We start from the raw sequence: 25,185 nt of genomic DNA, 5'->3' as shown, positions 1-25,185 counted from the left end.
GTGCGCCACCACTGCCTGGCCATATTGTATTCCCCACCCCTACCCCACCCCCGTTTTTGTGACAGTGTCTCCCATTGTACTTCAGTCTGACCTCCAATTTGGAATCCTCCTGCCTCATCCTTCTAAGTATTGGGATAGTCGTGTCCAGCTGGTCAAGCACAGAGAACTGGAACTAAGAACTGAACCGGTAGGCTCAGTCAGTAACGCACGTGCTGCGCAGCCATAAGGCGAGGAGTCCGGGTTCTCAGCACCCACACAGAAAGCCGGGCGTGGCGGCCGCACAGTAACCCCGGCCCCGGGAGGTGAGTCACCCCCGGGAGGTGAGTCGCGGTGCTGCAGGGACTCACTGGAGCTTCTGTCTCAAACAGAAGTTGGAGAACTAACCACACACACCGGCCTGGGTAGGTGCCCCAACAGAAAAAGATGTAAGGCTCAAACAGCTCAGAGAGCCTCGTTTATCGGAAGCTTTTGTAACTTTGTATGCCCTACAGAAAAGGCAGACTTCCCCCGCCACGGTCACCTCACGCCTCCACAAAAAAGAAGAACGCCAACGCTGAGATTAAGCAGGCAAGTTTTATTGTTGACTGTAACAATTCTACAAAAGAAACGCAGTACGGTAGTAAGCGCCGGCCGCCCACCTTAGTCCCTCAGAGCTCTGGGCAGGAATGGCTTCAGGCATCAAGTACGAACTTTCTTCTTGCTTGTTTCGAGTACCAGATCTCACCAACTTTCACAAAACGCTTTTTTTTTTCCACTGCAGTTGAAGGGCTAGTGTTGGTCAAGTACTAGGGTAATGTTTGACTCCCAGTCAAGGTGTTAATGCAAAGTAACTAAAAATAGCAGCCACAAAATCTGCATGACATTGCATCCAAGGAAAGGGCAACATGAGTTAACAAAGAAATATGTGCATTTAATCAAATCACTTCTCCCCTTGAGTTACACAAGGCAGCAGTACCAGCTAGTGTCTAATATTGCACTTCTGGAGCATAAACACAGCTAAACAGCGAGCGTTGATACTGCTCTAGCTGCCTCGGTGATTACGCAGTCCAGCATGCTGACTACAGTCTTATGCGTTTACAGGCTTTAAGTACTTGACAGCTGAGGCATCAGAAAAAGGGCTATCATAATATACACAAGCATTCGCTTCGGTTAGTATATCGCTTTCCAAAATACACTGTTCAAATAGTCTTCTTTTTGTGACATTAAAAACTATGGAGTTTCTCTTATTAAAGTCCAAACCATCAACAATGAAAAAAAGTACAATATAAAATAATACATATGAAGCTGAACATTTAGTTACAGCTCAAACTAGGAATACTAACTACATGTAGCTGCTTCATTTTTGGTTTCAAATTTTGGCCCCTACTTCATTCTTATTTACAACTGGTACCTGCTGAGAAGAACATCCAAACAGTTAACTAGGCATATGTGTGGAGAGGAAGCTGGGACTGGAACCCAGGGCTCTAGCATGCTAGGCAAGCTCTCTGCCACTGAGTTCCAGGCCCAGCCTGTCTGAGGTGTTTTAAAAATCTGTGTTTTTAACTATAAGGCATCATTATGGCATATTGAAGGAAACTAATATTTGGGAAAATATCAGTTTTATTCCTTTTCTTAGTTTGGTTCTTAAGTATTCTAAGAACTTACACTTAAATTACTTAGCAAGAGGGTTTTATTTTACAGAAAAAAGGGAGATAGACTAGTGGGAATACACAATGAAGCTTCCATAGCAGTTAATGGAGGAAGGTGGATACCAGACGAATATGTTTTATCTAAGACTTAAATTGATGCCACTTTAGCTGGAAGTGAGACGATTGACTTCAAATTCACATTTTAATTCCTATTTGCACTCAGCAAGGAGCCAAGTGTGTGCATGCCGCTCACTATTAAGATTTGGTTTCACTGGCTCAACATTTTTCACTCCACCAAAAGTAAGGCCCAGGCCCTCTATCCAGTCGTGTTGGCTGAAAATACTGCAGCCTGAGTGTAGACAAACATCCCCTGAAATTGCTCCAAGTTTTCTTGTCTGATAGTTTCAGGATCACAATACGTCTTTCAAACACTGAAGGGAGAGAAAAAAAAAGGCAGTATTATAACCTCTAAATTTAAGTTTTCAAATTCTTAGGAGGCTAACATCTTTCAGACAGTCCAGTTCTTACTCACAGTGGCACTCACATAGTCAGTAGTTGAGTTTGCTAGACTGGCAAAGGCACCAGGTATTTTCTAATTACTCCCTCTGTATTACTCAGTATACTTAACATGTAACATGGCACTTGTCAAACTCAATTCAGTTCCAATTTTACCCACTCTTCAGTGGGGTCAAGTAATTGGGATGTTCTTACAGCATTATAAAAGTTCAACTCAATATTAAAGGTCTTATACAGAGCTGGAGTGCCAGCCATGGTGGTCTACACTTTTAATCCCAGGAATGGGGAGGCAGAGGCAGGAGAATTTGAGTTCCAGGCCAGTCTGGTCTACATAGAGATCTTGTCTCAAGGAAAACCAACCAAACCGAAACAAAAATGGCTCAGTGGTTAAAAGTACTTGCTGCTCTTACAGAGCACTGGAGTTTGGCTCCCAGCACGCAGAATAGACAGTTCATAGCTGCCCGTAACTCCAGCTCCAGGGGTTCTGATAGCCTGGCTTCTGTGGGGGCGCACGCACGCACGCAGGCACGCAGGCAGGCACGCAGGCAGGCACGCACGCACGCGCGCGCACACACACACACTTTAAAAAAAATCTTTAAAAATAAATCTCGAGGGGCTGAAGACAGGGCTCAGCAGTTAAGAACACTGGCTGCTCTTCCAGAGGACCTGGGTTCAATTCCCAGCACCCATATGGCAGCTCACAACTATATCTACAGTTCCAAGGGATCTGATACCCTCACACAGACAAAACACCAATGCACATAAAATAAATTCAAAAGAAATCTTTAAAAAAATTAAATATCAAGTTAAAAAACCCTAAAACTCACAAATTTCAACAAAAATGTTAAAATCAACAGGCAGCACCAAGACATGACTGATGGCCCCCAGGAACTCTCTAAGCCAGGGACTGATCAGCACTTCAGGCCGTCAGTCCCTTCTCACACACCCCTCTGGCAAACCTCTATGCCCCAAAATATTTACATTTCAATTTACAACAGCAGCAAACCTACAGTTATGGAGAAGCGACGAAAAGAATTTTGTGGTTGGGGGTCCCCATAACACAAGGAACTGTATTAAAGGGCTGCAACGTTAGGCAGGTTGAGAACCACTGTTTTAGGTCGTCGTGCTACATCCATTGGACTGACTTTGGTAGTAGGGGTGAAGCCCAGGTCTTCACACACCCCACGGCCACCTTGAAGATGGGCAGAGTGAGGCAGACAGTGTGGAACTGGCACAGCAAGCCGTTCACACTCATGGATCCAGATTTATACATTTGAGGGGCGGGTGAGGACCACTCAGGAGGAAAAGCTGAGTCCTGATCATGGACACACTCTTCTGGTCAGTATCTCCTCCTTTACTTTTATTACTCGTGATTAGGTATATTCATGTGTCTGTGTGGGAATATGTGCATGTGTGGAGGTGACTGAGGCCAGAGAGTGCCCTGGAGCTAAAATTACAGGAGGTTGAGAGCCTTTCATGTGGGTGTGAGGAGCCAAATTCAGCTGGTCAGCAAGAACAGTGTGTGTTCTTTTGTTGTTTCAAGACAAGGTTTCTCTGTGTAGCTCTGACTGTCTTGGAACTCACTCTGTAGACCAGGCTGACCTCAAACTCAGATCTGCCTGCCTCTGCCTCCTGGGTGCTGGGATAAAAGGTGTGCACCACCACCTGGCTAGCAGTAAGTGCTCTCAAATACTGAGTCATCTCTCCAGCCCACCTTTTACTGTTCTCCAAAAAAAAAAAAAAAAAAAAAAAAGCAACCACTGGCAACAGGAGCAACCAGGCTAGGTGTGGTGGTGCACATTTGTAACCCCAATACTCAGGAAGCTGAGGCAGGAAAATTACCCCCAAAGCAAGTCTGGGCTACATAGAAAGTACCAGACTAGCTAGGAGATACAGCAACACTGTGTGTTAACATTCCCTTTGCATTGTATTATAAGTAGTCTAGAAATATTTCAAGTTATATAGGAGGATAAATGTGGGCTATAAACACATGCTATGTAGCTTTATATGAACATTGGGAGCATCTGTGGATTTTTGGTATATGAGGTCTCAGATTCTGAGGGCTGGTTGGAATAGACAGACCTAGGATAAAAATCTTTACACAGACAGGTTTCCCCTATGCTGATTTATTTACATGGAATATGAAACAAAACCAAAAATACTCAAAAATTAAAATGAAAACTGTTGGCATTGTGCACACTTCTCCATGGAAATAAGAAACAGATTAAGAAATGGAAATGACTCCAGTTTCAAGGGGCCAGTCTGAAGTATAGTCAAGACTAACAGACTCTACAATTGGGACTAATTACAACCAAGTCTTCAAAAACACCCCAAAACAAAAACAACCCCCCCAAAAAAACCCAAATGGTAGTTTGTGAGCATTCCTGTTTAAAATGTGTTTTACAAAGACACAACTTAGTGCTCAGCTTAAAACACTATGCATGGAAAAGCTTCTCTTTGGATACAGAAAAATACAGGTAAAGAAATCTATTAATTATTCACCATGATCACACAATTTCCCACTTCTTTAGCCAGCACCCCTAGTTTTCCTGAAAGAACTTTGCCTTTCCCAGTGCAATATCACAGAGAGGCAATTTTACCAGCTAAAAGAGCAATGAAAGTCTTGCATAATCCAGCATCATGAGAGAGTCGTGAGCCTTGACAGAAAACCCAGTTCCTGCCTTCTGACTTGAAAGTTGTGGGTGGGTGTTTCATGCCGGGACCTGGCTAAAACCAGGCCCTGGATCTTCCCAGTCATGAAATCTGAGCCTGCCAGTTATCATGCAGCTCCATCTTCCTCTTCCCAGCTCACTATAGTATACTAAGAATCACTTTGTGGGCACCTGAAGTTTATGCCCGTCCTAAGTTGTTGGGGGGAAGGGTCAGAACTATTAAAGGGTGTTGGATGTTTAACCTCCTCAGACCTGCTTCTTCATCTCAGTGAGGTCAGTGGCATTCCAGGGTTTAACAGTGGAGCTGCAGCATCCTAACAGCTAGCAGGAAAAGAGAATTCCAGGACACAGAAAAAATATTTCCTTTTCTTCTTTAGCAACAATAAAGCAAATAGTATGATCCAAAGATAATTTTTAAAGTTTTAAATGCAAACATTCACAAATCTCTCTTTCCTTTCTGGTAAGATGTATGTTAAAACAACGTTTTATTTTGTCATAAACTATCATTAAAGTATTATGTACACAAGAGAATTTTTTTCCTTTTCCTTTTAGAGACAAGGAAGGCTTCATGCTGCAGACCAGTCTGAGGCTGCCTAGAAAGGCACTAAATAGCCAGGTGGGATTTGAACTTTGAACTCTTCTAAGAGCTGAGATTACAGGTGTGAATCACCATGCTCACTTGTTACTCTGAGTTTAGTTTTTGAGACAGGATTCTTCTTGTGTTATCTTGGCTAGTCTGGAACTCATGGAAATCGTTCCTCTGCCTCGAAAGTACTAGAACTGTGAACTTGCACCAACACACCCAGCCTACACAGGAATTTTAAAAGATAATTGGATATCACCAGGTATGAAGTATTAGCCTGGGTTATATAACAAGACCCTGTCTCAATAAAACAAAAAGAAAAACAACCCTAAAATTCTAACAAGTTATGTTTAAATACTCTCACATAAGGTAGACTGGAACTCATTATGTAGTCTATGCTGGCCTTGAATTCTTTGCAGTTCCTATTTCAATCTCCAGTGTTGGTATTACAGGGTCATCACAAAGAATTACCTTTCTGGCCTATGTGGTGCACAGACATACATGTAGGCTAAATACCCATACACATAATACAAAATAGTATATGTGTATATACGTATGTGTGTATGTGTGTGCATTACACAAAAGTAATAGATCATTCTTCCAAAACGCAAATTCCCGTTGTTTGGGGACCACGGCACAGTGACAAAGGGTGGGGGAGACACAGCACAGGAGGTAAAGAGGCCAAGAAGCCGAGAGCGCAAGTCAGTCACATTCAAAGACTCTAAAAAGGGAAATCTTAGTGGAGGGAACACAGTAAAGCGAGGAGCTGAGCAGAGCAGGCTCCTAAGCCCCAGAGGCAAAATGTTCTGAGCAACACAGACTACTCAGTCCAAGGAAGAGTCCTGGGCAGGAGCCTGGAACACAGAAGGGTTTGTGTGGAAAAACTGGAGAAATCTTCATTATTTCTTAATTATTATAACTTAGGAAGTAAAATACATTTCTGTAACCTTAAGATCAATAGTATCAATACAGAACTTTATAAAGCTCACAGCAGGGTGGGGGGCTCGGTAGCAAAGAGCTTGCCAGCATATACACAGCCCAGCTCCGCAGAAACACACTTTACAAATTTTGTTTCCATTCATTAACCCAGCTGATTCCTAGATAAGGTTGAGTCAAATTCGCAACATTGGTCGTGTGGGTACCTTAAAGCGCAGAGACATACCTTAAAGCGCAGAGACATGCTACCTCTAACCCAATCTCATCTCTATGTGAGTACAGAACACATCCATAGACAAGCAACTGATAGACTAAATTTAGATGCAAACACTACCTTTGGGATCTCACGAGTACAGACTAGAATTACACAGGGAAAGAACAAAAATAAAAACCTGTCCCTTTAATCCCAGAGCTCGGGAGGCAGAAGCAGGCAGATCTCTGTGAGTTCAAGACCAGCCTGGGCAACCAAGTGAGTTCTAGGAAAGACACAAAGCTACACAGAGAAAACCTGTCTCAAAAAACCAGAAGGGAAAAAAAAAAAAAAAAAGAAGGAAGGGAAAGGAAGATGGGAGGAGGAAGAAGAAAAACACTCTTACTCTATCCCATAATTGAGAAATGAACAAATGTCCAAAAAGGCATTTACTCCAGAGTTACACCCAAATCCACAGTAGCACACAACTCTCACTCATATACACTACACTGATATCGTGTTCTTGGATTACAAACTTCATTCCAATCTACATTCCTTCAAGGTCTTCAGACGTACCAGTGAGGAAAGGGGAGGCCCCACCTCATCTCCTTCCTAGAGAAACCTCCGATTCTCGGCATATCATTTTGGGCCTCTCTGATTTAGCTTACACGATAGGTCCTTATAGTCCTTACCTTCTTTTCTGAGGACGATCTAACTGCTTGGGCCCTTAAATACAAACCCATTCTTTGGGTAGAGTCCTGGCCTGGTCATTTGTGTGTACAAGTCCATCCTCGGTTGCATACTAAAATGCAAGTTAAAACAAACAGGATCAATAGATGGACAGCTTGTCAGTGTGGATGTTATTTTAACTAAACAAATTTTAACAAAAATATATGACACGTAGACCCTAGGAAATAACACAAGCCACACACACTGACCTCAAGGCTTCATTTTATTACTTATCAAACTCTTTACTAGGTGGAAGTTACATTGAATAGATGGATTAAAAACAGACCCAAAAGCACTAGACCACAACTGAGGAGGATCAAATTGGATCTTTTTGTTTTTGCATGTACATCTGTACACCAGAAGAGGTCACTGAATCCCACAGATGGTTGTGAGCTGCCATGGGGGTGCTGGGAATGGAACTTGGGACCCCTGCAGAGCAGCCAGTGAGCCATCTCTGCAAACAGAATCTGATCTCCTAAGTTAACATGATAACTTCCTTCCGGGAGGACAGGATATCATGTATTTGAGCATCAATAACCTTGTCAGGCATTATACATTAACCCACAAACCCAGTAAATTTTAAATAGTTTTAAATTTGAAATAAACCATTGAAATAAATTCTCATTTGGGTACTAAATAAAAATTTTTGTATGAGTCATCAAAAGACCCAAAGACTGAATGTTGAGGAGGAAGCCAGTATTTATTGAGAACCCAAAGCCCTTGAAAGTAACGGCTAATGAAAACAGCAAATAAGAAGTATTAAAGGTGTGTGAGGACTCCCTAGAACACCCAGGGTAAGTAATCCACCATCGAAGATATCAGAGCCTTCAATTTACCAACCAAATTAACCCTCTCACTGCCGAATGCTTTCCAAGTCTTTACCTCCTTCAGAAATTCTACTCCCCATTTCTCTTCAGCATAATCTCCTTCCTTCCTTTTATTCCTGACAGGGTTTTCTCCAGACCACAGCCTAGACCCAAACCACACCAAACTCTGATCTTCTCGCCTCTACTCCCAAGTGCTGGGCTTATGGACATGTGCACCATGTTGGGTTTATGAGTTGTTGAGGCTGAAATCCAGGCTTCCTGCATGCTAAGCAGGAAGCTGCTTCACTGGTGGAGCTGGATGGCCATCCTGCTCTTGATACACCTTAGGCTAGTCCTAAGCCCAAGTTCTGGCATTACAAGTGTGTGCCACCACAACCAGCTACAAGGTTGGGTAGCCACTCTGCACATCAGAATTTCTCCCTATTTAAAAACTCCGTACTCTTGCTAGCTTCGTACCCCTACTCTCATAAGTAGGGAATTCACAAAGTTGGAATAGTTTATGAGAGAAATGTTACTGAAGTTAACGGGGAAATAGCTCTGAATTCTTTATTTAAAGAGTATGTTTTCCCCCCTTTTCTTTTCTTTTCTTTTCTTTTTTTCAAGACAAGAGTCTCACCATGTAGCTCTAACTGTCCTAGAACTTACTATGTAGACCAGGCTGGCCTCACAGAGATCCACCTGCTTCTGCCTCACAAGTGCCGGGATCAAAGGTGTGCGCTACCACACTCAACAAAGATAATGTATTTCTAAAATGACATTTGTCATTATGACACCAAGTTTTAGATTCATTTAAAAGATAAAACTGGACACCACTGGCAAATTTCATTTATTCAACAACCAATTATTTCCTGGATATTTTCTTAATATATAAGCATATAAAATTAATCAGAAAGAACCAGAAATAAAAATATTAATAACAGTAACTGGCACGGTGATGTATGCCTTTAGTCTCAGTATTTGGGAGACAGGCAGGTGGATCTGTGAATTCCAGGCCAGCCAGGGCTGCATACTTAAATCCTGATAGAAAGTAGAGAAAAAGGATGGGGGTGGGATGGGGGCAGGAAGATTAGAGACAAGAGCAATAGAAAATGGCCAACAGCGATCAAGTACACTGTGGGTGAAGATAAGCAGACTGTATGAAAGGGAATAGTTTAAGAGAAGTCATGTACCGATCTTACCACCTGTGACAAAGCCAAGGCAGGTAGGACCCCATAGGAACCAGCTGTTACCTCAGGAGCCAACAAATGGGGTGGCATGGACTTTCAAAAGAGAGTGGAAATTGGGTCAGGTATAAAGATTTGAATTCATGCCTCACAGCTTGAATTATTGAAGGCAGATATTGGAACTACAGGTTTGGATGATTGAGTCCCAAAGCAATCCCAATTCACTGATCCAGTTTATAGATTCTATATAAGCTCAGCACTTGGGAAGCAGAGCCCGGAGGATCATAGCCAGGTGAAGGCTAGCCTGATCTACATAGTGCTCCAGAGATCAGCGGAACTACATGAGTGTATCTTAAACTAAGTTAATAAGTAATAAAATAAATTCCAAACACTTCTAAACAAGAGCAGAATATCTAGAAGAAATAATGTAGTATCATTGTGCTTCTGATTATAGCAGATAATCCTAACTTTGAATGACTCCAGGAGCTATTCAAGAGAATGTATCATTTTTGAAGTATGCCATTTAATTTTTAATTCTTTCTCACTTTTCATCATTTTGTACATTTATGTGCATACACACAGGCATGCTGAAGCACACATGATGTGGCATAGCACAGAGATGGAGGTCAGAGGACAACTCTGGAGAGGTGGTTTCCTCCACCGTGAGGGCTCAGGGAGTCAGGCTTGACTGCAAGCATCATTACAATCTGAGCTATCTTGTCAGTCCGTGTCAGATATGACCATAAATCTAGAAATGATGCTAATTATGTGTTTGAGGAGAAGTAAGTATCTATAATTGCCAACCATGGTACTTTTTACCTAAGATTAATTTTGCTTAATCTCATTATTAATGTATGTATATGAAAGCAAATGAAATTGGTCAAACCAAGCTAAACCATTAAGCCCAGCTGACCATTAAATTTGAAAATTCATCAGAGTTCCTACGAAGGGAAAATACAAAAGTCAAAGTATTTTCTCCATAAAACTGAGTAACTTTTTCAATTCACTTCTAGTAAAAACTATGTATGTAATTTGTAGAGTGGTGGTGGTGCACACCTTTAGTCCCAGCACTTGGGAGGCAGAGGCAGGAAGATCTTTAAGTTCAAGGCCAGCCTGGTCTACAGAGTGAGTTCCAGGACAGCGAGGGCTACACAGAGAAACTCTGTCTTGAAAAGCCAAAATACAAAACCACAAAACGGCTGTATAAAGAGAAAAAGGTGGACTGTAGGTAACCTTTTAACATCCAGGCCTCCAGAGGCTGAATAAACATTTGAGAAGAGCAATGAGCTACTGACCCATCGAGAACCGGGAGTTCTTCCGGAAGAACATGCTACGCCAGGAAGAAATGGCGACTTCCTCCTCTCTGATAGAAAATAGTCTTTGAGACAATGATGAATAGGGTGGTGGATGGGGGCTATCTAACCAGACGGTTTTACTTGAGACCACGCCCTCCAGAGTCATGGACCACGCTTGGGAAACACATCCTGGTCGTGGACTGGCCTCCACAGACCCAGCTCGCTCACACAGTGCTGTGCATGAGCAGGGTCGCCTGGAGTCGACTAGTCTAAAAACTCGGGCTAATTTCAGCACTATGAGGAAAGATTTTCGAGTGACTTCAGGAGGGCATGAGGTTTGCTCGGACGAAGGGGGAAGGAACAGATTTTATTCACTGTTACACACCTGTTGCCAATTAAAGCTTATTCCTAGTCAGAAGACAGTGATGGACACAGGAAACAGCAAAGATGGACGAGGGCAAAGTCAGCGGCAAAGTCTCATGGAGGCCAGTGCCCCTCCCCAGCCCAAGTACCAAACAAGTCTGTTAGCTGGGCTATTTTTTTTTCTTTTTCCAAGAAAAACAGAAGTTTTTCATTTTCATTTCCCCCCAGTGCCATTAGAAGAGGTTTCCTGATTTTTAAATACTCAAGCTTGAAACTCCACATTTATGTTTATTTTTATTTATTTTTTACTATTTGCAGTACTGGAGATTGGACAAGTACTCTGTCACTAAGCTATACTCCTACCACTCCTTTGATTTATTTACAAATTTTAAAATTACATGTACTTATTTTGTGTATGTTTGGGAAGGTGCATATGTATGCTGTAGAATGTATGAAGTCACAGGACAACTTTCATGAGTGAATCCCAGGAATCAAAATTCAGGTCACAAGGTTTGGTGGTAAGGGCCTTCTTAAAAAAAAAAAAAAAAAAATTAACATTAAGGTAGGTGTGGTGGTGCATGCTTTTAATCCCAGCACTTAGAAGGTCCCTGTGGGTTTGAGCCTGCTCTACAGAGTGAGTTCCAGGACAGCCATAGCTACCTAGTGAGACCCAAGTGAAACAAAATTCTATTTTATGTGTATGAGTAATTTTGCCTGCGTGCATGTATATAAGTGCATGTGTGCGTCCCTGAGGGTTGTAAGCCAGTCTTGTGGGTTCTGAGAACTGAACCAATGCCCTCTACAAGAGCAGTAAGCGCTATTAGCAGGCCCTCCATCTCTTAAGCCCCATTGTTTTATTTATCTACTTACTTAATTTCATTTTTTGGGATAGTGTCCCACTTTGTGGTCCTGGCTGGCCCGGAACTCACAGACCTGCCTGCCTTTTCCCGTGATTAAAGGCATGCACCACTATGCCCAGCTTATTTTATTCTTTTTAAGTCAAGGAATGAGGAGACAATTCCAAGGAAAATGCCCCTTAGCAACCCTGTTCTTCATGCACACATCTGTACTGCTCACCCTCATGAACTTTCTCATAGCACACAAGTTTTAAAAGCACAGACAGATTAAAGGGAAAGAGGATTATGGGGCCAGAATTACGACAGGAGAGGAAAGCCCTAATCTTGTCAGGAGGATGAACCTGGAGTTAGGTCTTCACCAGAGACCGGATCTACACGCTTCAACAAGCAAATTCATCAGCACAGGCACACATGTTTCAGAGAATCAGTTTCTTTCCTAGCTGCATTTTTAGGCAAACCGATCTTAATAATAAGGGCCCTGAGGATTTTTCTTCTTCAAGCTACTGACCTGGTAACCTTGGAAGAAGTTAAGAATTTCCTTAACTCCAGTATTGTAGGCCAGGCCCTGCATTCTGACCACCGTGCCAGGCTGGGGCGGGACACTGCTAAGATTAGCAGCTGTAGGGAAGTAGCCAAGACTATTAGGCGAACCTGGGGGGCTAGAGGGAGAAAAAGCACAGTGAACCAACAGGAACACACAATGTGGATATTTACTCTAAATATATTACTTAAGAAACTGATGTTTTGAAGGTGACGTTTCTTTTGCTGTGATGAGGTATCTTTCCTAAGACAGGTAAGATTGTCACAGAGGTTCTGCCTCTCGTTTCGACAGCAGCCAAGGGGAGAGGAAGTGGGGTTAATGCAGTGTAAGATGCAAGACTTTCCCGAACCTCTCAGGTTCTCAAAGGAGAGAGAGGAGGAAGAACTAAGCCATCTCAACCACTCCACCACTTCCAAAGCCCAGATCACTGATGGTTAATGAGCCAGTTTTCAAGAATATTAAGGCGTGAAGAGGCATGGCTATAAGGGACTAATAGGAACCCCAGCCAGAGACCAAAAGTATCCGAAGTGAATGCCCCCAAGAACCAATGGCTCCCCATGTGCACAAGAAGACAGGAAGCCCAAGAATGCCACAGCAGAGCAGATCACACCAGGGCCATTTCTGCCAGTGTGACTCTTTTAAAACAGGAGAGGGAAAGAGTTAGAAGGGACACTTAGCAAGCCGAGCTGATCGCCATTGAAACGAATGAGGCCTCCTGGCATTATCTGCAGCCATTTCCTCCCAGAAGCGTAAGACTTGTCCGTGCCAGGCTCATGATGTACCTCTAGCGACCATTATATTAGTCTCATTAATTAACTCACCAGTCCCTCCCAATTGGCTTTCTACAATTGGAGTCCAGATCATTTCAATTTGAAATATGTACAGGAATATTTTTTAACCCAGTCATGAACTTAAGAAGCAATACTGACTCCAACTTTAGATCAGGAACCTCTAGTCATCTTCCCATAGAGATAATGTACCACTACAGAGTAGCCCTCCACATAATTCTAACAGGTAGGTTAGCAGATGTGCCTCTAGCCCACAGATTACGTTCATTAGCCCAGCAACCATTCATTTGCTGTCACACAGGGACAGTCAACACCTTCAGTTTCACAGCAATGTTCTCAGAGCAGGATTTAACATATCCAGTCTTCATCTTATGAATAAGATTCTGTGACATTCTCTTACTCTTATTATCATTTATTAAATATTAGAAAACAGCACAGGGCACCGGGCACTAAACCTTTAGGCCTCTAAATCAGTGACCTCAACTATGTGACAAATTTGAATTACCCTAGGAGAACTTCACACTTCTGAAGAGAGCCCGCCTGTCCACCCATCCAAATTACAAATCCAAGACTCAAGAAAGCCAAATGCCCCATGACTGTACCAATAAGTAAAGCAATTCAAGTGATTTTAATGAAAACCAAGATTGATATCACTGCTTAAGAGACTTGTGCAATCAACACTAGAATTAGGGTGTGTGCTGAATGGCATCTAATGCTCTGGCCCCTAAAGCCAACACCTCCGCGTTTTTACAGAGGTGAGAAAATTTCCTACTGAAAACGTATCAGTTAGCACTTTGTCAAATGAGAAAACCACACTAATCTCTCAAGTTCAATATTTTCTTCATATTTAACCAATATTCAAAGTATATCTTTTCATACCAAATATCTGATATAAATCTAATATACAAAGACCACATATTTCAATACAACCTAGACTCTTCTATAAAAGATATGAAAGTCTTGTCATGTCCCTAGCATATTTATTTTCATATACTGTCCTATCACATTTTATTGCTTTTGTCTGAAAATCTTCTATAAATTCAGTTTGGAGTCTTTGGCACCTTCAAAATATATTCAAGATGGAAGCAGAAGAGGGACCAGTGAGAGAGACAGCTTAGAGGGGAAAGGCATTTGCTGTCAGGTCTGATCCCTGGGACCCGTGTGGTGGAGAGAGAGACCCGGCACGTGCGCGCACACCAACACAGAATGAACATAGATTTAATTACATACAGCAGGGATGCTGCCTTTTTTTTTTTTTTTTTTTTAAGACAGGGTTTCTCTGGGTAGCTTTGGAGCCTGTCCTAGAACTCACTCTGTAGACCAGGCTGGCCTCGAACTCACAGAGATCTGCCTACCTCAGCCTCCCTGCTGGGATTAAAGGCATGTACCACCATGGGCTTCATAAGCAAAAACAAACAAACAAACAAACAAAACCCAAATAGTCATCATAAGGGTTGAAGGCTCAGTGGAGAAATGCATGTGCTGCATAAACCATGTAACGTGAGTTCTGTCCTTGAAATCCACACAGAAACGGAAGGTGACAGCTGATCCCACAAAGTTGTTCTCTGACTTGCACATTTGCCCTATAGGTTGTGCACCTGTGCGTACGCTATTAAGAGAAATCTTTTGGGAAGCCCCAATTCAAAATTTAACATTATACAAGACAATTTGTTCAGATCTTGAGGTAGCAATTATTCCAATGACATTTAACACAACTTCAATTTCATCTCACTTTTCTTTCTTTCAGTTTTTTGATACAGAGTTTCTCTGCGTGGCCCTGGAAGTCTTATTATTTTCCTAGCATCTTATTTATATACATTATCCTATTGTATTTTATTGCTTTTGCCTAAAGATCTTCTCTAAATTTGGAACTCACTCTGTAGATCAGGCTGGCCTTGAACTCACAGAGGTCCGCCTGCCTCTGCCTTCTGAGTGCTGGGATTAAAAGTGTGTGCCACAACTACTCAGCTTCTAGTCTCATTTTTCAAAACTATAATTACCTATTAGATTCTAGAAGCCATAAGGAAACTCGAGGAACCTGTCTATCTCCTTGAGAGGGAAGAAATTTCTACAACCTAAAATCTGAATTCCAAGATTTTGCAGGGATTACTCAAATGAAGAGCAAAATGAACACATTTTACAATAAAAATGTCAGATTCAAAATGTAACTTTATATAGAAAATCAAAGGACAGTTACTAAAAAAACCTAATAGGACTAACAAGTTGGAACATTTTAAAGAACACAACGATTAATTGCTTTTCCATATAAGACAACAAACACCACCACAATTAAAAACAATTTATAGTAACATCAAAAGGAACATTCCCAGGGGAAAACACACACAGAAGCACATGAGTTGAACACTACGTATTCATAAAACTCATGCTCTAGACCTGTTTCAAGTTGGAAGCAGGAGTACAAGTCATCCTCAGCTGCACAGCGAGTTCAAGGCCAGCCTGGGCTAGGCGAGGTGTTCCCCCAAAGAACCGACAAGCCAGGTTTATAAATAGAAGCTTGAGCCTTGTTAAGATTCTCCATTCCCTGAGTCGGGGAGATGTTTCAGCTGCTAAAAGCATCTGCTGTGCAAGCCTGATGACCTGTCCGGCTCCTGGCACACAAAAACCTGGAGGCACTGATGCACATCTCATATGATGAGATGAGAAGCGGAGAAAGAAAACTGGCAGCAAGCCGGTCAGCCTGGGGTACACTGCCCAGCAGCTGAGATGAGGAGACCTTGTTCGATAAAGTAGAGGGTGGAGACTAACTCCCAAAGGCTTTCTTCTAACCGAAACCCTTAATATGGCAGGAGCATGGGTGCACCCACACAAAATTAAAAAAAAAGAAAAAAGGGTTCTTCACCAACTTCAAAGTCATCATGAAAAATGCCCAGTATAATCCATACCTTTTTAGTTAAGATCAAATGTAATAAATAGCTGAGGCTGACTCCAAATTTGTAATCCTCCTGCCTCAACCTGAGTGTTAGGATCACGGGCATTATAAGTTTCAATGTAGCTCTGTAGCAGAGAGTATGTTTAACTTGTATGAGAACTTCAGTGTGGTACCCAGTACCACAATTAAAAACAAAGCCAGGGAGATGGCTTAAGAGGAAAGGTGTTTGCCCTGTGTGAGGACCTGAGTTCAAATCAGGAACAGACGTAAACAGCTGGATGTGGGAGCGTACGCAGCTGTCTCAGTGGTGGCCATATAGGAAATGAAGACAGATGGGTCTCTGGAAGCTTGAAGTCTAACTAGATTTGCCTCACCCAAAAAGGGAGAAGGTACCAAGATTGCCCTTAACCTGTAGATGTGCTGGGGCACACATACACATTTATTTCTTTTTGTTTTTTTAAGACGGGTTTCTCTGTGTAGCCCTGGCTGGTCTCAACCTCACAGAGATCCGCCTGCCTGTGCCTCCTGAGTGCTGGGATTAAAGGCGTGCGACACCACTGCCCAGCCACGGACAAATTTAATATACACTAAAACAAAGAAATAAACAAAACTAATAAACACAAAGTTCAGCTTGTTAAGTGGTTATGGAACAACAAAATTTAGACTCCCTATCTGAAATACTATAAAAAATTAACTCAAATTGATGTGCCTGACAAGATGGCTTAATCCCAATAACTCATGTAAATGAGTATAAGCTCGTTTCCAGCCAACACACACAGATGCCTGTACTCCCACATGGTAGACCACTAATAAGTTTAAAAAAATTAAAGGTGAACTCAAATTGAGTCCTTTATCTAAATATGAAAGCTTAAAATATAAAAACTCAAGGAAAGTGCATCAAGCTTTTGTACCTATATTTAGATTTGACACCAAAAGTGGAGTTCAGAAAGGTAGAAAAGATGAACACACACACACACACTTTTATATGTATCTCAAAACAAGTAACAACCAATGGGCTGAGAAGATACCACTATTCATAAGATGCTTGCCATCAAGCAGGCGGATGGAGTTCACCACCAACATCCACATGCTGGTGTTAGTTGCATCTGTCATGCCAGTACAGGGAAGGCAGAGACAGGTGGCTTCCTGGAGCTGGCCAGCCAGTCAACCCAGCTCAACTGGCAAGCTCAGGTTTGCTGAGGGACCCTGTTTCAAAAATACAAGGTGAAGGTGAGGAAGACCCAACACTGATCTCTGGCCTTCACATGTACAAAAGTACACACATGCACACACACCCATACATAGCGGTGGGGTGGAGGTGGGAGTCTGGATCCACACAAAAATGTAAATGCAAATCTTTACTGTTGCCTAGTATATATTAGGAGTGTGACATCTTTTATTATCATAATAAAGACGTTTTTACATAAGACTAGATATCATATAGAGAATGTAAGGAACTCAAGCACCAGGTTCTCAAACTATGCTTCAACTACTAACATAAAGCAAGACTGCCAGGAACTTTAGAGGGTTGAGATTTTCACGCATCAATGTGTCAGTTCTCACTCACACTTGGAATGAATGATTTAAGTTCTACAAATGTTAAGGACTTGACAGCACTAGAAAAGAATGAAATGGGCACCAAATGAGATGTCAGGATCACACTGAACTCAAGGCGCTTCCCATGGTGAGTTCGGGCCACATAAGAGAAGCTGGGTGACGGTCCTGGAGGAGAGGCCTGAGAGTAAGAGGAAGAGGAAGCCACTACATCACCGTGACTATGAAGACAGGACAGTGGGACGCTACCACTGCTCCCTCTATGCAAGGTGCCCCAAGAGCACGAAGCCCAGGGTCTCTCCTCCTCAGAAGTGGACAGAGGTGAACGCAGAAACTCACAACTGGTCAAGGTGCAGAGAGTCGAGTGTGCAACCCCAAATGGGACATCTCTAACACACCCTCCCCCAAGGCTCAGAGACCATCACGGAAGGGAGGACAGGGACAAACTCTGCCTTCTGGCCGTGACTGGCCAAATCCACTCAAACATTCATATGATGAAGTTTTTCTTTAAGGCTGTAAACTTACACAAAATTTACGTACCAATTTAAATACATGTATTTAGTAGACAAAGGAAAAGAGAGAATGGGATCATGCTCTGTATCCAATTGTTTCCATTGTCTCACCAGGTTACTAGTTAATGTCGGTGTATCTCAAGTACTAAAGTATTTTTTTGTTTTGTGAAACAGGGTCTCTGTAGCCATGCTAATCTAGAACTCGTAGTGATCCTCATACCTCAACCTTTCAAGGTGCTAGGATTAAAGGTGTGAGCTACCATACTTGGCAAATATACTTGTTATTTTAAAAAAAAATATTTAAATTTAATAAAGAACTTCTCCATGTGCAAGTTCTTTCACGAGGGGGCCTGATCAGCAAACTCTGGTCACTGGTCTTGGTGGCAAATGCCTTCACCTGCGGAGACATCTCCGTGGTCCAAATATTTTATTTTTAAATTTTAGTTTTAAATGACTCCAGGCTGAGAGCTCAGTGATAGAGTATTTACCCTGCTTGTATAAAGGCCTTAAGGCTCAAACATGGTCCAGGGTGGGAACCGGAGAGATTTACAGCATGAAAATAAATACCCCATGTTGTAGTAAGTTCATGTGCTTGTGCAGGCAATGCCATTAGAATTAGGGAAATTAATAAACACACTAAGAGTTAATCCAGGGCTGGAGAGATGGCTCTGTGGTAAGAATGTTCAGTGTTCTTCCAGAGGACCCAAAGCTTGGTTCTCATGCCCATCACCAGGTCGCTCACAACCACCTGTAACTCTGTGCACATATGCATAAATAAATAAAAAAGTTATATATTACATATATAAAAATAAAAAATGCTGGTTGTTTTACGTCAACTTGACACAAGCTAGAGTTATCTGAAAGGAACTTCAATTGTGAAAATGACTCCAGAAGATCCAGCTATGGGATATTTTCTTAGTGATTGATGGGAGAAGGCCCAGTCCATGGTGGGTGGTGCCATCCCTTGGCTGGGGGGTGGGGGTCCTGTGGTTCTATAAGAAAGCAGGCTGAGCAATCTATGAGGAACAAGCCAGTAAGCAGCACCCCTGCATGGCCCCTGCATCAATCAGCTCCTGCCTCCAGAATCCTGACTTCCTTCGATGATAAACAGTGATATGGAAGTGTAAGCCAAATAAACCTTTTTTTCCCCAAGCTGCTTTTTGGTCATGGTGTTTTATCACTGCAATAGAAACCCTAAGATATGTGTGTGTGTGTGTATCAATCCAGAAGCAATAGGATAGATAAATCTAAAGCATGGATCTTCAATTCAGAAATTTCATGTCTGAATCCTCCTATAGAAGTTAAGTATTAAAGATGAACTTTGGGATACAGAGAAAATTATAAGCTTTATTGTTTAAAAATAAAGAAACTGTTATATTATGGGGTGTGTATATGTGTGTGTGTATCCCCCCAAGACAGGGTTTCTCTGTGTAGCCCTGGCTGTCCTGGAGCTCACTTTGTAGACCAAGCTGGTGGCTACAAACTCAGATTCCCTTCCTCTGCCTCTCTAGTGCTGGGATTAAAGGCACGAATCATCATGACAGGCTTGTTTGATTTTCTTTTAGATATAGGTACTTCCTCCTCTATAGTCCTGGCTGTCCTGGAACTCACTAAGTAGATGAGGCTGGCCTTCAAATCAGAGATTTGCCTGCCTTGAGTGCTAAGATTAAAAGTTTGCACCACCACGCCTGACATCTGACTAGCTTTTAAAAAAGAAGCAGGTACATGTTTAGAAATACACATGTATGGGGGCTAGAGAGATGGCTCAGGGGTTAAGAGCACTGGCTGCTCTTCTAGAGGCCCTGAGTTCAATTCCCAGAAACCACATGGTGGTTTACAACCATCTATAATGAGATCTGGTGCCCTCTTCTGGTGTGGAGGCATACATGCAGATAGAACACTGTATACATAATAAATAAATAAACCTTAAAAAAAAGGAAATACATGCGTGTATGCTTTTAAACTAATAATGACTCTTTGGGCTAGGCAGTATTCAAGATGAAAGTCTTTTACTCATTATACATCTATCCTCTTAGACATAATGATGAGTATATCCAAAATTTTAAAACTACTAGGTGGAAAAAAATTATTCATCCAAAGGCATGGTCCCAAACTTAGAGAAATGGTTAAGCCATCCATGTTAGTTCTTCTTATCTCTGGCACTTCAATTCAACACTCATGGTCATTTCTAAGAGAGTCCTTCTTACAACAAGGCCCAGGCAGTTGAGTCAGTAATGGAGGTGACTACGGACACATACTAGAGGCAGAGGAACTACGTCAGGGGCTCATCATCTTTTAGTCCTGACATTTAGAAGACATAAAGAGGCAGACAAAGAGTGTCCTGACAAAAGAGCCCACCAAAAATAAGCGTTCATAGAGGGTTTAGAGGTCAGCCCACCTCAGCACTCATGGAGTCAAATGTACTGCCTTCCACACACTAGGTGAGCACTTTACCATGAAGTCTGCACCCCACCCCACCCCACCCCAGCCCAGCCCCTTTGGAGCCATTCTAAGCTCTTAAAGGACAACTTCCTGGTAACCATCGAGGCTTTAATCCCATTTTTACTCCCGAGCAGATTCTCAAAGCACCTGATCAACAAGTGTGGCTAACTGGTTCTACTGGGAGACAGACCCCAGCCTTCCGGTTCCCTGCTGGAAGACTCCACAGTGGGAGAGGAGACAGCAGGGGCAGGACAGACAGACAGGAGGGGCAGGACAGACAGACAGCAGGGACAGGACAGACAGACAGCAGGGGCAGGACAGACAGACAGCAGGGGCAGGACAGACAGATGGGAGGGACAGGACAGACAGACAGCAGGGGCAGGACAGACAGACAGGAGGGACAGGACAGGCAGACAGCAGGGGCAGGACAGACAGAAAGCAGGGGCAGGACAGACAGACAGGAGGAACAGGACAGACAGACAGCAGGGGCAGGACAGACAGACAGCAGGGCAGGACAAGCTGGCTTTGGGCCATTATCAAAAGCCTCACATACAGATGCGTAAATATCCTCAAAATACCAGTCTAAAGATCTTAGGATAAAAACAAACCCTGCTATAAACTCCTAAGGATTTACAAAACTGAAAGTTTTATATGAATAAAGAAAGCTTACTACTGGATAAACAAAGGTACTGAAAATTCTTCAAAACTGAGGATTAGGCAGGGCGGTGGTGGCACATGCCTTTAATCCCAGCATTCAGAAGGCAGAGGCAGGCTTCTGGATCTCTGAGGTTGAAGGCAGCCTGGTCGACAGAGCAAGTTCTAGGACAGCCAGGGCTGCACTGTCTTGAAAAACCCAAACCCCGATCGTTAGAATTGTTTCTATATACCCAAGTTAGAACCACACACAGATGTAAAAGAGATTCCAAAAACCTTCACCAATTACATCATTTGACAAGACGCAAACAACCAACTTTTGTTCTACCCCTGGGACCACACAGTGGAGTCTCCAAGTCATTCTAACTTTCTCCTGTGCACACTGGCATGTGTGTGTGCATGTGTAATTTTAAAGAAATACAGATTTGGTATGCTAGCACACACCTGTAATCCCAGCACTTGGGAGGCAGAAGCAGGAGGATTACTGACAATCTGAGGATAGCGTAAACAGCAAGGGGTGCAAAGTGAGACCCTGTCCTTAAAAAATAGAGGGAGGAGAAATAAAAGGAAAAACAAGCAAATGAATAAAGCACTGACATTGAGACAAGGCTCCCAACTCCCCAGCGCACGCCTCTCCGTTATACAGTTCCACCTCCCAGAAACTGGCTGCAATGGAAATGAAGTAAAGACATAAAGTACGCGGACCCTAGGAAAACACTGAGTAATTTCAACCTGAATTTGTTTATGGTATTTATTTAAGGAGTAAAGAATACAAGCACTGGGAAATTTAAAGCAACTATATTTATTACCAGCTGACATTCAAGCTAAAAAAAAAAATACAGTTGTTCCCATTATGAATTATTGTTTTGTGATTCAGCTCCATGTTGTTACCACCTGATCCTACTACCCACTTGCAGTCCAGTGACAGGAGGTGGAAGGGAGAGCTGAGCCCCTGGTCAGTCTGAAGACTATTCTAGTCACATACCGCAAAATGCATAATAAACTCCAGTCTGTCTTAAAACGACCTATTGGTCAGAGATATGACCAGAAGCTGTGGCCCGCCATGCTAACCTTCAGTGAGAGAGACAATATTCTTTTGTGAGCTCACACACTGGTTCTCAAAGGAGTCCTTTGTTTCTGTCCCTCGCTGTCACTTCCTGTATAACCTTACCTGGGATAGTATGCTGTGTAGTTCATGAAGAGCTGAGTGCCTGCTGGGTAGTATGCGGTGGAGGGCTGCAGCGCCCGTGGACTGAAGAGCAGAGACGGCTGATAAATGGCAGCTTCGGTAGGAATCACTGCTGTAGGAGCTGGGAATGTGTAGGAGGGAGGAGACAGGCCTAAATAAGCAAAGAGAGAGACTCTGAGCCACGTTTGCAACAGCTACCTCGGATGTTAGCACTCACGCCACTTACTCCTCCCCACCTACATAGTTTATAAAGATCATTTTTTTGTTTTGTTTTGTTTTGTTTTGTTTTTTGAGACAGGGTTTCTCTGTGTAGCTTTGAGTCTTTTCCTGGAACTCACTTGGTAGCCCAGGCTGGCCTCGAACTCACAGAGATCCGCCTGGCTCTGCCTCCTGAGTGCTGGGATTAAAGGTGTGCACCACCACTGCCCGGCTTATAAAGATTATTTTTATGTGTCTATGGATATACCTGTGTGTGTTAATGTGCAACACGTGCCAGGCGAGAGCCTCTGGAAGCCCAAGGGGGTGTTAAAGGCAGCTGTGAGCTGCCATGTGTGTGCTGAAAACCAAAACCAGGTCCTCTGCAAGAACAGTAAATGCTCATACCTGCTGAGTCATCACCCTACCTCAGCTATATATTTTAAATGAAAAAACCATCACAGTTCTTTGCATCCCAAGCAACTTCCTTCTGATTTTATGGAAGTTTTACCCTTTAGTATGACACGAAATCAAAGATATTAGGCTAAAACGCTGCACCATGCACTGTGCCAAAGCACATGTGTCTCAGGAACTGTTTCCAGGGACCAGATAAACGCTACATTATGTTCATCCAAAAAACAGGCTTTGAAGCTCATCTACACCTTAGGAAACAGCCCAGAGGAAATAGATACATAACGCTTTCCCCAAACCAGCTGATAAAAAACTGGCTTAGCTGGGCTTGGTGGTGCGTACCTATCTATACTGCCAGCAGTCAGGAGGCAGAGGCTGCGGTTATCGTCATGACTTTGAGACCAGTCTACTCTATATAGCACGTTTCAACCGAGCTAATGGGGTTACATCATGAGAGTGTGAACCAAAAAACAAAACAAAACAAAACAATGAAATCAAAACCAAGCGAACCAAACCCCACATGTACAAAAGGTGGCTCAAATTGTGAATAAATGAAATCTAGGGGCTGAGGGTATAGTTAAGTGGAGTGCATGGTTAGGCCCTGGGTTCAATCCGTAGCACCATGGGAGGAGTGAGGAATTTCCTGTATCTTCTAGTTATCCTGCCTTTTCCTTGATCTGAAACTCCCTAAAACTGGAGCTGGTCATGATCACTAGCTTTCCAAGTAGCATGAATACACTAGACAGACCATATGCACTGACTAGAATATGAATAACTAAGCTGACAGAATCTAGGGTTCCTGACTTTAAGCAGCACATTGAGATCCACTAGATTCTGTAAGACGTTTACACACAAGTCTCTAGGATGACTTCTGGTTTTCTTTGTTCTTGGGAGTTTCTCTTTCATTATGAAGAATATGGTGGGCAGTTATTACCATGGATTCTGGTTCAACATCTAAGTAAGCATGTGTGTATATACTTATCTATTACAGTGTCATGGGCCCAGCCCAGGGGTTTGTGCATGTTAGGTAAGCATGCTACAACTGTACTACATAAACAGCCTTGAATGTTTGAGACAGTCTCATCATCTAGCATAGGCCGGCCTCGAACTCATAACTCTTATTCAGCCTCCCTAGTGGTGGGATTCACGTGAGTACAATCACACCTGGCAGTGATCGAAAACTCTGCTAATGTTAAACAATGATAAACCTTTAAATTATGTTGTTAGGCCTTCACGATCACAGAAGGCTGACACTGTCAACTGAGAAGAATGGACCAGGCACATATGTGGCTCAGTGGTGGAGCATGAGAAGGCTCTAGGTTCAGTTATCAGCCATCATACACACAAAACCCCCACGATCTCAAGCATGACAAAATTATGTAGCCTGTGCTCATAACTTGCTTGTAAAATCATCAAGAAACTCATTACGTACACACATGTTACATGCCATTAACAGGTGTTGGGCCTATAGCTCAGGGGTAGTGTACTTGTTTAGAGTGATCAGGATCCTGAGTTTGATCCAGCAACACAAAAAAGTAAAGAAAAAGGTATATATTCTGTTTCAAAACAAAGAAAAGTAAGATAAAGACAGACAAGATCTGAGAAGATCTGGCCATTCCTCAAGTGGAAATACGGCTACTTCTTATTTTCCTAAAAGAAAAACCAGGCACATCTATATATGGGCTATAAAACTAAAGTTGACTATGAAATGGACTTTTTCTTTGATTTTGACATTTAGCTGCCCTGGGACTAGCTATGTAGACCAGGCAGGTCTTGAACTCTTACCTGTCTATACCTCCCTGCTGGCCTCAAAGGTGTGCACCACCTCGTCCAGCTTAAGCTGACTTCTTAGTGAGTTAAAGTGCCATACTGTAATAAGACTATAGCAGCATTTTTCCAAATTCATCAAGAAAATCTTCTGTGGGAAGTATCAGCCCCAACAGTAAATTGCTTTAAGTCTTGGAGAATATATAAAAGAGCATGCTATTTGTTTAAGTCTTGTGGTTGTGATATAATGAATAGTCACCTAAAGGTGGTGGCACAGATGGGCAGAATACAAACAAATACATACTGAACTCCTGGTTTTTGGTTTTTTCGAGACAGGGTTTCTCTGTGTAGCTTTGAGTCTTTCCTGAGCTCACTCTGTAGCCCAGGCTGGCCTTGAACTCACAGAGATCCACTTCCCTCTGCCTCCCGTGTGCTGGGACTAAAGGTATATGCCACCATTCACCCAGCTGCAGAAATATATTC

At 42.7% G+C, this 25,185-nt stretch overlaps 1 protein-coding gene across 6 annotated transcripts in view; it reads right to left on the bottom strand.

Annotated features, from left to right (window-relative positions):
• Positions 1-554: 554 nt before the first annotated feature.
• Esrp1 (epithelial splicing regulatory protein 1) overlaps positions 555-25,185 on the bottom strand; it is a 55,687-nt gene continuing 31,056 nt past the window's right edge. For 3 of the 6 annotated variants that reach the window (XM_028871634.2, XM_028871635.2, XM_028871637.2), the window contains exons 13-16: positions 22,312-22,480; positions 12,268-12,418; positions 7,218-7,327; positions 555-2,059 (exon numbers count right to left, since the gene is read on the bottom strand). In XM_028871634.2, the coding sequence (XP_028727467.1) occupies positions 7,253-7,327; positions 12,268-12,418; positions 22,312-22,480 (395 nt within the window). In that variant the 3' untranslated portion in view covers positions 555-2,059; positions 7,218-7,252. The remainder of the gene's footprint in view (positions 2,060-7,217; positions 7,328-12,267; positions 12,419-22,311; positions 22,481-25,185) is intronic. The other 3 variants (XM_037202397.1, XM_037202398.1, XM_037202399.1) reach the window with 3 other exon arrangements.

The sequence above is a fragment of the Peromyscus leucopus genome, chromosome 2 (genome assembly GCF_004664715.2).
Source record: "Peromyscus leucopus breed LL Stock chromosome 2, UCI_PerLeu_2.1, whole genome shotgun sequence".
Classification (NCBI taxonomy): domain Eukaryota; kingdom Metazoa; phylum Chordata; class Mammalia; order Rodentia; family Cricetidae; genus Peromyscus; species Peromyscus leucopus.
Note: the sequence above shows the minus strand (reverse complement) of the source record. Positions and strands in the feature narration are given on the sequence as shown.